At 40.5% G+C, this 15664-nt stretch overlaps 1 protein-coding gene across 4 annotated transcripts in view; it reads right to left on the minus strand.

Annotated features, from left to right (window-relative positions):
* LOC128885086 (uncharacterized) overlaps window positions 1-15664 on the minus strand; it is a 23096-nt gene that overhangs the window by 4465 nt on the left and 2967 nt on the right. Inside the window, exons 2-5 of one of the 4 annotated variants that reach the window (XM_054138857.1) lie at window positions 10748-10913; window positions 9375-9550; window positions 8344-8527; window positions 5812-6012 (exon numbers count right to left, since the gene is read on the minus strand). In XM_054138857.1, the coding sequence (XP_053994832.1) occupies window positions 5812-6012; window positions 8344-8527; window positions 9375-9500 (511 nt within the window). In that variant the 5' untranslated portion in view covers window positions 9501-9550; window positions 10748-10913. The remainder of the gene's footprint in view (window positions 1-5811; window positions 6013-8343; window positions 8528-9374; window positions 9551-10747; window positions 10914-15664) is intronic. The other 3 variants (XM_054138856.1, XM_054138858.1, XM_054138855.1) reach the window with 3 other exon arrangements.

Raw genomic sequence — 15664 nt, forward strand, 5'->3', positions numbered from 1 at the left:
AGAGAGAGAGAGAGAGAGAGAGAGAGAGAGAGAGAGAGAGAGAGAGAATATAATGATCATCTCCGCGCGGAGAATAGCCAGTCGCAGTAAATCCTCGTTCGCTGGCCAGAGGATAATGACAGAGCGAAACCGAGATAATCCGCGGGAGGGCTCCCTGCAGTGACGTATCGATGGAAGGGGGCCAGTTGGGGGCACGTGCCCCTGGATGGCATTGGTGAGGGGGCGCCAAATAGCGCGCAGTGGTTTTGAAATCTCAACAAAGTCGAATCGTGGTTAGTGCTATAAGGCTAGTGCTATATTTCTGAATAAGAAACTATCGAAACAATCAAACTATCGAAACAATCAAACTATACGTCCCACAAAAGTCTCAAAACTTTAGAGTAGTTTTCGAACATATTCAAATCAGTACGTATCGGAAACTTTGAGTTACGGAGCGATCTGAAATCATCTGTATCATTAAATTCATTGAAATTCGCCCGGGCGCCAAATTTCCTCGCTACGGCACTGGGTCGCGCCATCCCTAATACCGCCAGTTGGAGACTTTAACGAAAGCGCGAGCGGGATTGTCTTTCATCCTCCTCGGCATCCCTATCAACCGCAAGAATGATTGCATACGGATGACCACCAACGAAAGGGTTCGTTTTCAGGAAAATTACCGCGGTACTTTCTTCGTTATCGGATTTGGCTTTGGATAGACTGCTTCAGAAATTTCGAAGTATTACGTTGTCCCAAAAGTTTCTTTCGCGAGTTGCATTCGATTACATTAGGTCGTCCCATAAGTTCGTGCCGATGACTGTATCGAAATTTAATAAAAAAAAAAAAAACCACAGAAATTTTCTAGTAACGGTACAATGACTATGTGAGAGAGGTGAGAAACTATTGTGAAATGAGACAGATTATCTTTTCTTGTGACACTTGAGAGTACGTTTCACGTATTAATTTGAGAAACAGAAGTATAAATGGAACTTTTAGGACTACCTGATACTTTCTGTGCCAGTGTCTATATAAATAGACGATCTAATTTCTTAGAGATCGATGCTGTAACAGTAATGGAGCGAAATGAATTGTACACAATTTCGTAATGTAACGTAAAACATAAAATATTGTGTGTGTATTAATTATTAATAAAACGAAAGAAACTTTTCGGACAACCTAATGGAAACAACCTAAAGTCTTCCAGACCGACGAAACGTTGGATATCGACGAAGGAGTGCCATTTATCGACGAATTCGTTGAAAACACGACCTAATCGCGTAAACCGAACGTGGAAACGTACTGGGCGGTACGTTTTCATTATTCGCTGACCTCGATGCATGAACGATGACTTGCGTAAGGAGAAACACCAGTTGTGCAACCGCATTGTGGAAAATTGCTGTCGCCCACCGCGCTTCCTATCTCTTGGAAATTCTTAAACTACCCAGACGTCGATGCACACTCGGGAAGGTTCGGGTTTATCGAATATAAAGGGCCGGAATTAATTATCTACACCCGGTACATACGCTCGATCCCATAAATATTCGTACCCTCTGTCTATCGAAGAAGTTTGGCTAAATTAAATGATATTAGGTTGTCCCAAAAGTTTCTTCCATTTCATTAATAAGTAATACGTATATTATGTCTAATATGTACAATATTTTATGTCTAATGTTACATTATTAAATCGCGTACGATTCATTATGCTCCGTTACTGTTATACGATATTAACATCTAATAAATTAGATGGTTCTCGTTCTCGTATTGTTTAGCATGAGAGGCGCGGATGCTACAATATGTATATGAATATGCTTACACGTGTACATATTTATAGAAACATACACGCGGAAACATCAAACCTACAATTTTAATTTAAGTAAATTTCTTCGATAGACATGGAGGGGTACGAATATTCACGGGAGTGACTGTTGTTTCTAAATGGTCTCTGATATCCTAAATTCAATAACGAAATACCGAAAAGGAAGTACCGATCTAATTTCCGTGAAGACGATTCAGCTTCGTCGTAAGAGAAAGAGCTACGAGTAACGTTTGAATCGCCATAAAAAAACTACAAGAAAGTAGAAAAAGACGTGAAATCGAAACGAGCTGCCAGTGCATGAAAGTCCTTTCCAAAATCACAAAAAAAATAGAAGATCCCCGTTAAAAACTACAAGAAAATAGAGAAAGATGTGAAATCGAAATGAGCTGCCAGTGCATGAAAGTCCTTTCCAAAATCACAAAAAAAATAGAAGATCCCCGTTAAAAACTACAAGAAAATAGAGAAAGATGTGAAATCGAAACGAGCTGCCAGTACGTGAAAGTCCTTTCCAAAATCACAAAAAAATAGAAGATCCCCGTTAAAAACTACAAGAAAATAGAGAAAGATGTGAAATCGAAACGAGCTGCCAGTGCATGAAAGTCCTTTCCAAAATCACAAAAAAATAGAAGATCCCCGTTAAAAACTACAAGAAAATAGAGAAAGACGTGAAATCGAAACGAGCTGCCAGTACGTGAAAGTCCTTTTAACGTTTGAATCGTAAACGTCCGCGAGTTTAAACCCGATCTACATCACCTTGCTAGGTGGAGATCGAGGAAGGGAGGTGGTCGATTCATCTCCATCCCTATTATCCAAGTTTCTATACGGTTAGGACTCGTTTTGTATGCTACCCTCACGCAAAAGAGACCCGTATCGATTGCGGTGCCGACGAACGAGAATGCACCGTCGCCTTCTTCTTCGTCCACGATCTTCATATTTCCATCTCCACCTCGTACACCTAGGTCGACGATCCTCTCGCCTTGATATGCACCGCGCGTTCGCGTGATATCCTGCGAAGGCAGAGGAATTTTCTTCCAAAGGAAGAGCGTTATGCACCCCGTTAAGCTCAATCGGGAAGGTCACGACTTCCATACGTGGGCCATTTCGACACAATGCAGCCATTGTAATTTCAAGCGCTCCCTTAAGTGGAAGGTCGCCGGTAGCCATTGCTCGTGTCGCGATGGCGTTGATGTTATATTAGGCGTACTGGAAAGTAATGTCGTTTGTGCAATTTTAAATAATTGTTTATCTCTCGTCAGCTCAGTGATTTTTGTCGATATGGCGTTGAAAATTTGCACGCTAAATGGCAAAAGGCTGTTGATAACGAAGGCGATTACGTAATTGTTTAAAAATAGAAATTTATTAAAAAGTTGTTTGAATTCAATGTAAAAGAAACGACATTACTTTCCAGTCTACCTAATAGCTAGGTTGGAAACAAACGATTTTCTTGCGATCAAGCGCAATCAATCTTGTGATTGTTAGGCAGAAAAATCTGTTCCGATTTTTGTTTCTTTTGCTATTCGTTCGTGCTTTCGTTAAAGTCTCCATTGATTTGGCAGAAATCGCGCTTGAACGTTCGTTGAGGTCTCTTCGCCCGTATCTCCTCGCCTATCTGACCGAAGAATGTATTTTCCAAGAATATACTATATACGTAAATATATTAGAAATATTCAATTATTTGTAACGCTAGTTTAAGTATGAATATTTAATCGTATAAAATATATTAATTTCTACACCTAATAATCTAATATTCTTTTATCGATATGGAAACGACGACAATGGAACAATCCGATAGTTCCGGAAAGAAAGTAGCCGTGTATAATTATGGTTGGCAATGGAAAACGTGTACGGATATCGGACACGCGTGTACTTATCAACAGTGGCATGTAGAACGACGTTTCGATAAGGCTTTTTACGTCGCGTTCCATGACTCATTGCACTAGTTATACTAGTAGTTATTAACTACTACTAGTTAACTACTACTAGTTAATAACTACTAAACGAGCTTCCATTCGACCTCCACAACTTTGATTAAATTGTTGCCTCCCATTCCTTCCCATAATTTCATTTACACGCGCATTGTTGAATAATTTATAAAAATAAAAATGCGTTAAGTCAAATATTTTAAAAATCGCTACAAGGTTAAAATTATATCTCAAGACGGAATGTTTTAACGTCGCCAAATTCGCGAGTCCAATTCGGATTTATTTTCGATATCGATTTGAAAAATAGAGTCGCCACCGGATTTAATTTTCGCAGTTCTCCCATTCCTTCCCATAATTCAATTAGTCGTATTACAGAATTTTTTAACGTCGCCAAATGCCCGAGTCCTCTTCGGATTTATTATCGTTGTCGATTTGAAAAATAGAGCCGCCGCTGGATTCAATTTTCGTAGTTCCTTAACAAGAGCGTAGAACAATACGTGCGCGACAGGAAACTCGTTAATGGAAGAAAAACAAAGTACGCGCCGGAACACGGAGGACTGACAAGCCTGGATGTAACGAAACAAAGAATTGGGCGCACTTCAGCGTGTCCGAGAGGTCTCGAGTATAATCTTTCCGGCTGCCATGCAGCGACCTCGACGTTTTACCGTGACGGCGTCAGGCTCGCCGCTACAAGTGCACCGTGCAATTACGAGAGCAGATCGCGCTACTACAAGGCGATACGCCGGCGAAATCGCTGAAAAGAACTCGTGAAAAAATGGACCCGTTCCGGGCTGGCGGCATTCCGGCGAACACGCCGATGACTCGGTCACACACCTGCCTCGGTTGCTCATTCGATATGTCCATCGAGAGAAATCATCCGTCGACTCCTCTAATCGACCTCGTCGATCGATTCCGCCGCTTCGCGAAAGCTATCGATTCGATCAGTGGCGCGCAAACGTCTCCGTGAGCCAAATAACTCCAAATGGGCAGAAAATATTTTCTGCGAGCCAAATAACAGCGGAATGCTCTCTGTGAGCCGATATTTCAAGACAGGTTTTATTATTCCAATACGGTCTACGTATTGGAATAATAAAACTATAATAAAATCTAATAAAATAAAATGTAACAACATCTAGGTAAGGACATTTTTCTTCTGACATTTTTCTTCTGTCATTTTTCAAGCGTTACAGCAGAAATTTATACTACGATTTAGAAAACAAAAATCAGATCAACTAGAACAGATCCGCGAGGACACCGCGATTTCGTAACGCGAACGAGAGACTATCGTAGGCTCTCGTGCGCGTCGAACTCGACATAAATTGTTAACGATTTCGAAAAAAACATTATTACTTTCCCGCGGCCAGGAATGTTTATCGCACCGTGAAAGGCCGCACGGTGACATTCGAGCACCCTATGACGTATCCGTTCCGATCTCTGATTTCGTTAATCAACAAGCATCGCGTCCGTGTTACTTAACGGGAAGCAAAAAGGCTACTGTCGTATCGGCATTGGAGTGGATTCGCTATCGACCATTTTCGATTCGGTTGAAATTTTATTTATATCGTGGTACCCCGCTAAACTTTTTTTTGTGAATTTTGACAGATTTTTGTACCGAACCAAAAAAAAGTTATGGCTCTGCTACGAATTGGCCAAATTGGACGTTTTTTTTTTAAATGTGCATTTTTGAATGAATTTTACGAAAAAAAAAAAAAATACGAAACAGAATATTCGAATTCGTCTTTTATAAAGTTGTCGAATGTCTCGGATTTTAAAATTGTAAAAATGTCGACGCTTGATTTAAAAAATTTTTTTCCCACAAAATACTTCGATTTTTTCCCCATTTTCCCCGATTCTATTTTCGCTTTTTAATTGAAAATAATTTTTCCAATTATTTCCACCTAACCTAACTTTTGTAAAAAGGTTTTTCCGATAGCTTCCTCGGGAAACGCGAGATACCGATTTGTGCGGGGCCCAGTAACGCTGTCGAGACAGCCCTGATCGTCTCTAACCCGGTCGACCTTACAGAAACCGCCAGAACGACGACGGAAATTAAACAAGATGGAATTTACGACGCAGGTAAGGAGAGCGGTTACTCACGATGGCCGCTGCGATGAAGTACAATCATCCTGCTGTGCCTGAGGGAATTCCTGGTGGGTGTATGCCTGCCAGCGATTTGCGAGGCTGCCAGATTAACGGGAACCGTGGTGGACAGACAATTGGCCATCGATGGGGCACGACCGAGTTCCTTGTCCTTCTCTGGTCTGTAGATTCTGCCGATGTTCCCCGTCGACACGGCACCTGTCGCCGTAAACACCAAGCCGTTACCAAAGGAGCAAACAATGGACGCTTCTGTCGAGGAACGTTCTAGTCGATGGCTATGATATTAGGTGTACTTGTAAAGTAATGTCGTTTTTTTCAATTTGAAATACTTGTTTATCAATCACTAGCTCATTGATTTTTATCGATCTGGCATGCAACATTTTTACACTAAATGGCAAAAGGCTGTCGATAACGAAGGAGGTTACATAATTGATTGAAAAAAGGAATTTATTAAAAATTTGTATGAATTTAATGTAAAATAAACGAATGTAGTTTAAACCTGTAGCTTGAACGTTTAAATTAAAAACATTTACTTTCTATGTTCTCGATCTAATCTCTGATTAATCTGAGTCTCAACCTGATGGTCGGTACGATCTACCTATGTACCCAAAGTTTACTTTTTTTTTCAAATATTCGATCTGTTGTAATATTCAACAAAGGTTTTATTGAAATATTAAATGTAAGTTAAGGTACACAGTTAGAATATATACTTTTTGGTACATGTTGCACATTTCTTAAATACTAGAGGAACACTAGAGGAAGACTAACGGCATACAGGGTGTCCGAAAAATGTTGGAAGTCCTTGAAGAAGGTGGTTCGAGAGGTGATTTGAAACAACTTTTTCCTTAGCGAAAATGTTGTCCGAGGCTTCGTTAACGAGATATTAAGAGAAAGGCTCCGACCAATCAGAGCGCGAGTATGCCGGTGGGCGGTCGCGGTCGCGTAGGCTACGCGCTCTGATTGGTCGGGGCCTTTCTCTTAATATCTCCTCAACGAAGCCTCGGACAACATTTTCGCTAAGGAAAAAGTTGTTTCAAATCACCTCCCGAACCACCTCTTTCAAAGTGTTACAACATTTTTGGGACACCCTGTATACTTTTTGGTATATGTTGCACATTTCTTAAATACTAGAGGAACGCTAGAGGAAGACTAACGGCACACAGGGTGTCCCAAAAATGTTGGAGGTCTTTGAAGAAGGTGGTTCGGGAGGTGATTTGAAACAACTTTTTCCTTAGCGAAAATGTTGTCCGAGGCTTCGTTAACGAGATATTAAGAGAAAGGCCCCGACCAATCAGAGCGCGAGTATGCCAATGGAGTGCCCGCTGATTGGTCGGGGTTTTCTGTTAATATCTCCTCGACGAAGCCTCGGACAACATTTTCGCTAAGGAAAAAGTTATTACAAATCACCTCCCGAACCACCTCTTTCAAAGTGTAACAACATTTTTGGAACACCCTGTATACTTTTTGGTACATGTTTGGCACATCTAACGGCTTATAACAATGCGCGCCGAATTTACAGGCGGCGCTGCAAGTACAAAGAAAGATTGTTGAAAGATTCAAATATCCCTACACGATCGAACCTTGAAAAACCCTTCGTGTCAAGCATCGCATGTTAATAAAACTATTTATTCGAAGCATGAACCAACATGGAGCTTCCCAATTTCTATCTTCGAATTCTAACGAATTTGTTGGTTAGAAAGCGCGCGAAATGATCCGCACGGTTACGTTTTGCCCCGCTACGTACGCGGGAATTGACTATTAGGCGAGCAAAATGAAATCCGAGAAAGTCCGGTCGGATAACGGCGCTAGTATAGCGACGACCGAATTTCACCGGCGACCGTTCTATTTTCAGACGAACTTTCCTAGGATAGTCCAATGGCGCATCCAATTTTATCTCGCGCCAGCTATCGCGCCGCGTGGCTCGATCGACGAGACGAAGTCGATAAGAACGTATGCGAAACGAATCGAGTGCGCGAGAGAGGTTATGGTATCGCGTTTCGTTCGAGACCCCTTCGTTTCCAGCAAACTAAAGCCAACTATTATCGCGTTCAACCACGCACGAAGCTCCAATAAAAAGATTAGAGAACCTGTCGGAGCCTTGGACGAGTTGCGTTTTTCTTCTTTTCTGTTCTAATCGGATCAACGTGTGTCATTAAAAGATTATTACGGGTTCTCTCTATAGAGTGGAAAGGGTTTTATAGAATAAGCAACGGGGTGTTTCGTATAGAATCCTAATTTGCTACGAGACCTTGTGTCTCGAAACTTAGTTATATTAGAATGGAATCAAAGCATCGAATAAAATACGTTTCAAATCGCTATTCGATCCATCAAGTTTCCAAGCACAGTATGCTTCCAAGATACGTAACTTACTCTTCCAATTGGGGTCGACCTAACCTACCAATTATGCAACAAGTATTCCACCGACTAACTTTAGAATCGTGAAACTTAAATTTAAACAAAAAAATTGTGGATGGAATTTTTGAAAAAGTAAATCGAAGCAAAGATGAGGCGAAGATCGAGTCTACTCACCCGTGACTTTGGTGTTGTGGATCTTCGACACGTTTCCAGCGCTGACTGCGTTGCTCACTCTATTGTTGTTGTTGTTGTTGTTGTTGGCCGCGGCCATCGACGTGCTGATGCCGTTGTCGCGAACCTGACTCAAATTGTCGGCGCTGAAGGCGGAAGTCACGCAAGGTGTCACCATGGACGCGTCCTGAAGAGTGCAGCAAGCAAACAAATAAAAGTTCACTTTCGAAGTTCACTTTCGATGGTCGCCGTAGACTCGACAGTTACGCGCAGTTACGCACAGTTACGCGCCGGGTCATTTTCAAAACGAGAATAGAAATTCTTTTCGTAGAGATTCAATTCGCGTCATACAAGTGTATAAATGAATTCAGTGATTAATTAAACATTAAATATATCTTCACGGGCACAGAATTAATTTCTCCAAATGAAAGAAACGAAATAAAAAGAAACGAAATTGTTCTAAACCAAACAATCGCGTTTTCGTGAATGGAATAGAGTTTTCGATAAATAAATAAATAAATGGGTACAGAGTTTTCAACTCGCGCAGTTATTCAGTCGCAATTTCGATACGATAACCGGTGCGGTCGCGCACTCGTTTTTCGTTCGGCTAAATTCGTGGTCAGACTGCGAATAAGCGATTCGCTGCGACGAGTCGACTTAATTAGGCGCACTTGATCGGTAGACGATCTACTTTCGCGTATTGTCTTACGGCGACCTCGGTAAACGCTAATTATCGCGATACGCGTTTATCGAGTGGCTAAGTTTGTTGGTCAACAAAGTTAGACTTTTATCAGTGCCGAATGCAACGTGGAAAAATGATAAGAAAAAAAAAATACGAATGAAATACAAAATGAATTAGCGACAATATTGACGGAAAATTTCTAATGCCTCGATTAAGATTTTCTGCGGTGGATCGCACTTCGTAAGTTCGTACACGTTTATACCGAATTGTTGCAGTTCGGTGTACGCGCGTATGTCTTTCGTGAGCCGACGCGATCGTAAACAACGGCACGTGACACGGAGCGATCGCTCACCTTAAAATTGTCGTAAAAGCTGACAGGACGGCTCCTTGGCGCGTACTGAATCTCCTCGTCCGGTTGCATCGTGCTACCGTCGTATGTCGTCGAGCCTAAGGGCTGCGCGCGCACCTCGCCCGGCATCCTGGCGATTCTTCCTTTTTCCACTTCCGGCGGCTGTGAAGTTACGACGCCTAGCGTGAAAAACAATCTTTCGCTACCGTGGACGTATACAAAGATGTATAAATATGTGAAAAAAAAGAAATGTACTGAAAATCTCGAATAATATAATATAGAAATAATAAAATAGAACGAGGAAATGTGGAATAAAAATATAGAATAACATACTGTATACGTGTACGCGTACAGAATGGAAATATAGAGCAACGTTTATTCGGATGATCTTTGCGAGTTTGAAAGTGTGTGTATCGTATTAATATCGACGAAACTAATGAACGTCAAGGAGCCAACTGAAACGCAAATCGGTTCTAATGCAAAGTGCTTGAGAGGCGCGTATCTGGGAAGCCGTATTCGAATAGTGCGATAGTGTGCGATAAATGGTCGGCATTGTATGCATCGAGATCTAATTGAATTGTAATAGATAATTAGGACAAAGTTACTTCGATTTTACGCGCTACCGCGATCTTGGAGATCTAAATGGAGATCATTAATCATCCAAGGGAAAGATCCAAAGCTCCTCCGCCTTCAATTTTAAGACACTTTCGCAGGATGGTAGGATGGACGTAGAATTTATTACTTGCATTACCGAAATTATCGAGCATCTACGCCTAATGCTTTACATATATCAACATGGGACGTGTGCTCTATCATCCCGCAGAATCGCGTTAAAACAGGACAGGGGGGAGAGAACGGGTGTACCCCCTCCTGGAGGGATCGTCCATTTCGCTCACTCGTAATGGTTCGTTACCAACGACATTATTTAAATAATATTTGAATACTATTCTTTCAGTCGAATAATAAATGAATATTCCACTAACGATAGTTATCTAGTAAAATTCAAGTAGAAAATTAAAATTGCAACGACGGAGATTTGAACCCGCGACTCGAAGACTCGCAGGCATTCGCTTTACCTAGCGGGCCATTCCCTGTCCCCTACAGTAATTATATTTAAATCGAATTTGAACGAAGTTTGTGCGTTTGAAGTCCAATATATATCTATATTATATGCAATATATATGTATATATACAAAATATATAATATACATAAAATATATATATATATATATAATATACATAATATATATATATATAATTTTTATCCCGATCCTGATATAGTTTTCCTACTTAATCTTCAACGCGACGCCTCCCGCCACTTCACCTACTACCTAATCCTTCCTAAACTCAACTTTCCCAATCCAACACATTCGTACCTGAATTTCCTCGTCAGCTCATATCTCGATTTCGTTCGACGACCGGAGAAACTGCGCCTCGCACGCCGCTCTCCGTTTTTAAACCGCAAATCTTCGACTTCCCGGATGCACACCTGCGCTATTCTCGCCTGGGCATGAGTCACGACGTCGATTCCGCGTCCAGCCCCTGCCGGAGAAATTTCTCTTAATCTCTACCGACGCGTCGTAAGTCACGTCTCGGATTCCTCAGTCGGCGAGAGCGAAGGGAAACGTTCGGAGAGAATTGATCACCGTTCGTCGATTTCCTCGCTGTCCCGTCCACGTGGCCGGCCACGTGCGCACGGGTCCGTCCGACAGACCGTAAAGCTCTGAAAAATGGAGCGGAATCGTCAACCTGGGAATATACGACGTATATTCGCGCAGGTTCGGGGCCGGTGACGATTTGTATCAATTACAACGAAGGTTTTGTTTTGCGAATGCATCACTGAGAGTGGGACACGTACTATGGAAGCGTAACTTGGGCGATTAGATTCGAATAATACGGAAAAGTTCGTCTTGGTGTGGTGTGGTGGCCTGGTAGCGGTTCTGTAAAGGGAGAGCGAAAGGGAGAGAGAAAGGGAGAGCAAAAGAGAGCGTGGTTCGTCCTGGGCCGAACGAATGCTAGCGGATTCGTCGGTAAGGGTAGGTCGGTAAGGCCAGGTCGGTAAGGCCAGGTCGGTACTTCAGTCGCCGGGATGTTTAGAGTTCGATCGGTAATTGTTTATACAACGCACATTGTCCCTCTGGCGGTGAGGACAGGAGGTGCCGCCATATTTACTTACTTGAAAAATATCAGGCCGCCCAAAAGTTTCTTCCGTGACTCAGTTATTTCGTGTGGCAATGTCTATATAAATAGACAACCTAATTTCTTAGATGTTGATGTTGTATTAGACATAAAATGCTCCCTGTATATTACTTATTAATGAAATGGAAGAAACTTTTGGAATAACCTGACACATACAGACGAAACTTGTTCGGATTTATTCGAATCCTAGGGTTTCGCCCGGCACGGCGTGACATGGCAGAAACAGAAATCATTAAATTGCAATATGTTTTTTTTCTTTCTATGTCGAACGTGAGGGTAGCTTTACGTTCACGATGCAAGAACCGAAATTAATACCGAGAGGTGTTGCGCAACGTCGGTACGCGGCGCAATGGAACCGTGGCGGTTTGGGATACCAACACAATGACGTGACCTACCTATGCCTGAACCAGTGTTCGGGTTACGGGGCTGGAAATAAGTCATTTCTCCATTAAGCCCCTTTATGCGGCGCTCACATTCACGTCACCGTGACCAGGGAGTTTACTGAACTCGACAATGTACGGAAAGTTGTCATCGATGTAACATATTTTCGCCTGCAACCACCGTTCTCGTATTTACGAACGTCTGAGCCGAGGCTGGGTCTCTTGTGACCCATGCTAGTATTGTCACTCGACACGCTTTTACTACTATTATTTTTGCTAGCATTAATTATTATAAGCATCGCGCCTATTTTCATCGTATCAATTTTCTTCTTCTTTTTTTGTTTATGAATAATTTTATGAATTTAGAAAAATCGATGCATTACTAGTTAATTGCGATGCTAATACGTTATTAATATAAATGGAAAGAATTATTCTTCGCTAAAAGCAAAAGTGTTTCAGAGCAAAAGTTTGTTTACATCATCGAGTTTTACATCATCAGCCATCATCGAAACAAAAGAATGCGCAACTAGCCTCGAGCAAAGTCGCTATCGTTCGTTTCCCAGTCACCGGTATACTATTACTGTTCTTTTTTTAGCGCCTAACGTAATCGTAAACATCGTTAGCACGTTTTTTTTTTTTTTATTCTTTGCAAAACCGACGTGACTCGATCATTCGCATAGAAAATTACGGGGGACGAGATAAACGTGCCCGTGTTCTATTTGCGCGTTACGCAGTACCGTAAACGCCTCTGCCAAAATGTGACGACGCCAACTATAAGGAGGATAACGAATTCATGAGATTACGTAACGTTCTGCCAGGTGGAAATTGTGTCTGTCGATATTCGGCTTATCAACAAAGTTCGTTCCAATTCTTGGTGAATTTTATTCCATTGCAAATTTTTAATAACGTAGTACAGTTGATATTCATCTTTATTGAATATACCGTTTTGGAATTGAGAAATCCCAACTTTTATCAACTCGTTTTGGAATGAATAATATAAAATGTGATCGATTAGTTTAACGCGTTCTCTGTCACTGAAGAAGTACAAAAATTAATTCTGAAAGATCAAACGTCAAAGAAAATAAATTCGAATGAAATTCTTGAAATTCTTGAAATTCGATGAAGTTACGATATAAATACTACGATAATTATTATCGCCTAGCGACGAGATAATTCTGCGTTATGGTTGTTCCAGCGCCATCAATTAAAACGTAACGAAACGGAATTCTCTGTTTACGAGTTCGCGCCGTGCGTCAGTTGTTAAACAAACATCGGCGGTGCGTACTCGAACCCACGGCAACGGAAAACGCAATTGATTCGGGCGAGTTTAATTGAGCAATATCCGAAACGCTATCGTACGCGATGTTACGTTAAACAAGTGGGGCAACCTGTTAGTCCCCGTAATATAATTGCATTAACATACGCGGTTGGGGGCGGCCACGTTGTGCCAGTTCAGCCAACCGTTTTATTAGTTTCATTTGCAGGAAAAGAAAATCGCCTTTGTTCTCTACTTGTCGCAAACACGCGTGAATTTCATACACTTACTATTTTCTTTACTTACATTATGTTTTAAATTGAAATTTTCAAAATTTCAATATTTTCAAAATTTCAAAATTTCGAATTTTCAAATTTTCAAATTTTCAAAATTTCAAATTTTCAAAGTTTCAAAATTTCAAATTTCGAATTTTCAAATTTTAAAATTTTCAAAGTTTCAAAATTTCAAAATTTTAAAATTTCAAATTTTCAGAATTTCAAAATTTCAAATTTTCAATATTTTCAAAATTTCAATATTTTCAATATTTTCAATATTTCAAAATTTCAAAATTTCAAAATTTCAATATTTCAAAATTACAATATTTTCAAAATTTCAAAATTTCAAATTTTCAAAATTTCAAATTTTCAATATTTTCAATATTTTCAATATTTTCAATATTTTCAATATTTTCAATATTTCAATATTTTCAATATTTTCAATATTTTCAAAATTTCAAAATTTCAAAATTTCAATATTTTCAAAATTTCAAAATTTCAAAATTTCAATATTTTCAAAATTTCAAAATTTCAAAATTTCAAAAGTGCGTCGGATCAAAAATCTGATTGCACCATCTCTCTAAACGGGGGGATGTAAACCTAATAAGCTCGCATCAGTGAAAAAGTGGCTGGAAACGTTTTTAACCCTTTTCTCCATCGAAGTACGGGCTAGGTCTAAACCTACTCAGACAGTATTTCCACGTAGACAGCGTCAGCGTATGCATCAACAAGTTTACCGCATTCCCCACTACGATTCGAGGATTACATAAAATCACCGGTCAATTTCGTAAATGTTCCATAACTTATCACGTTTACCAACATTAGTGGGGATTAAATCACCGGTGATTTGAAATCGAAACGAATAAAATTCCATCGCGATTCACCGAATTTGACGCGCAGTCGACGATGCCACTCGTTAGAATTCAATAGATCGCACACACGTAATTGCTACGCGTACGTAACACTCCATGATTAGAATGTTCGCGATGAATGAATGGGAATGGTACTCGTATTTCCAGCGACACGTCATCCTACAAGTAAAAAATCTATCTCGGACTCTGATCGAAGGGGCCCACCCAGGATTATTCAAGAAATCATCTCTATTACTAGCACGAGTTTCTAGTAAAGAAACCACAAAATAAGTAACCACGATAAATACTACGGTGTGTTTATCTTGTTCATAAATTTAAACAGACTCGAAAGCGAGCTACCTCGAATTTTTCTATTCGCGAAGCATTGAATTCTATAATATAATCAAATCGCGCGCGCGCAAAAAAAATGCTCAAACTGGTACATTTCGTAAAGTAAGCAGGAGCCAAAAAAAAGTATTCCAGCGTGCATAATTAATTGGCCGTTAGCGAACTCGGAACAGTAATTGCTCTAATGACCAATTAATTATGCATTCGCGTCCCAATTATTCGTTCATTCGTCCCAGGAAAAAGAAACTATTCGTATCGTTAATTTATCGTGGATAATTAGGTAAGAGACTCGCGGTGGCGAATACTCATCGACTACAGCGAAATTTGGTAAAACGAGACGATCGTGGTCGTAGCGTTGGGAAAAATTCACGCGTTGACAAATAATACGTCGCATTCCGGACACTCGGTGGCTGCAATGGCCGTGGAACCTTCGACACGTGCGAGCTGCGGTTGTTCTAATTAAATTCTCCGGTTACAAACCGTTCCCAGGTTTCTCCGGCGTGTCTTATCAGGCCTCAAAGAGTTATTATGCGATTCGCCAAATTCATTGACGTCTTTCATTCGGGACGAGCCTCGAGAGGGGTGTTATTGTTGAAGGAACGCTGTGACCTCTGAAGCCAGGATGGACTAAAAGACTCTTAACACGTTTATCGTTTCACCGATTCGCGTGTCTATGGGTCTGAAATTTTGTCCCGAGGCAATCGTAAATCATATAATCTAGCATTTGTCGTATCATTCATTTTCGTGTCAAAATTTACGAATTCTATTCAGAGTTATTTTCATTAATGCACATAAAATGGCTGAAGTTCCTTAAATAATAGCACTGTCTCTCTATCTTAAATTTAGTCTCGTCGAAGCACATAACCTAACCTGTATTCTATGAAATGTCTTTTTTTTCACGAATAATGATTTATGAAAAATTTGTTTCACGAAATAAAGCGAATGGTCGTATTATTTATTTTCGTGTTTTCGTCAAAATTTACGA

Source organism: Hylaeus volcanicus, chromosome 2 (assembly GCF_026283585.1).
Source record: "Hylaeus volcanicus isolate JK05 chromosome 2, UHH_iyHylVolc1.0_haploid, whole genome shotgun sequence".
NCBI classification, from domain to species: Eukaryota; Metazoa; Arthropoda; class Insecta; order Hymenoptera; family Colletidae; genus Hylaeus; species Hylaeus volcanicus.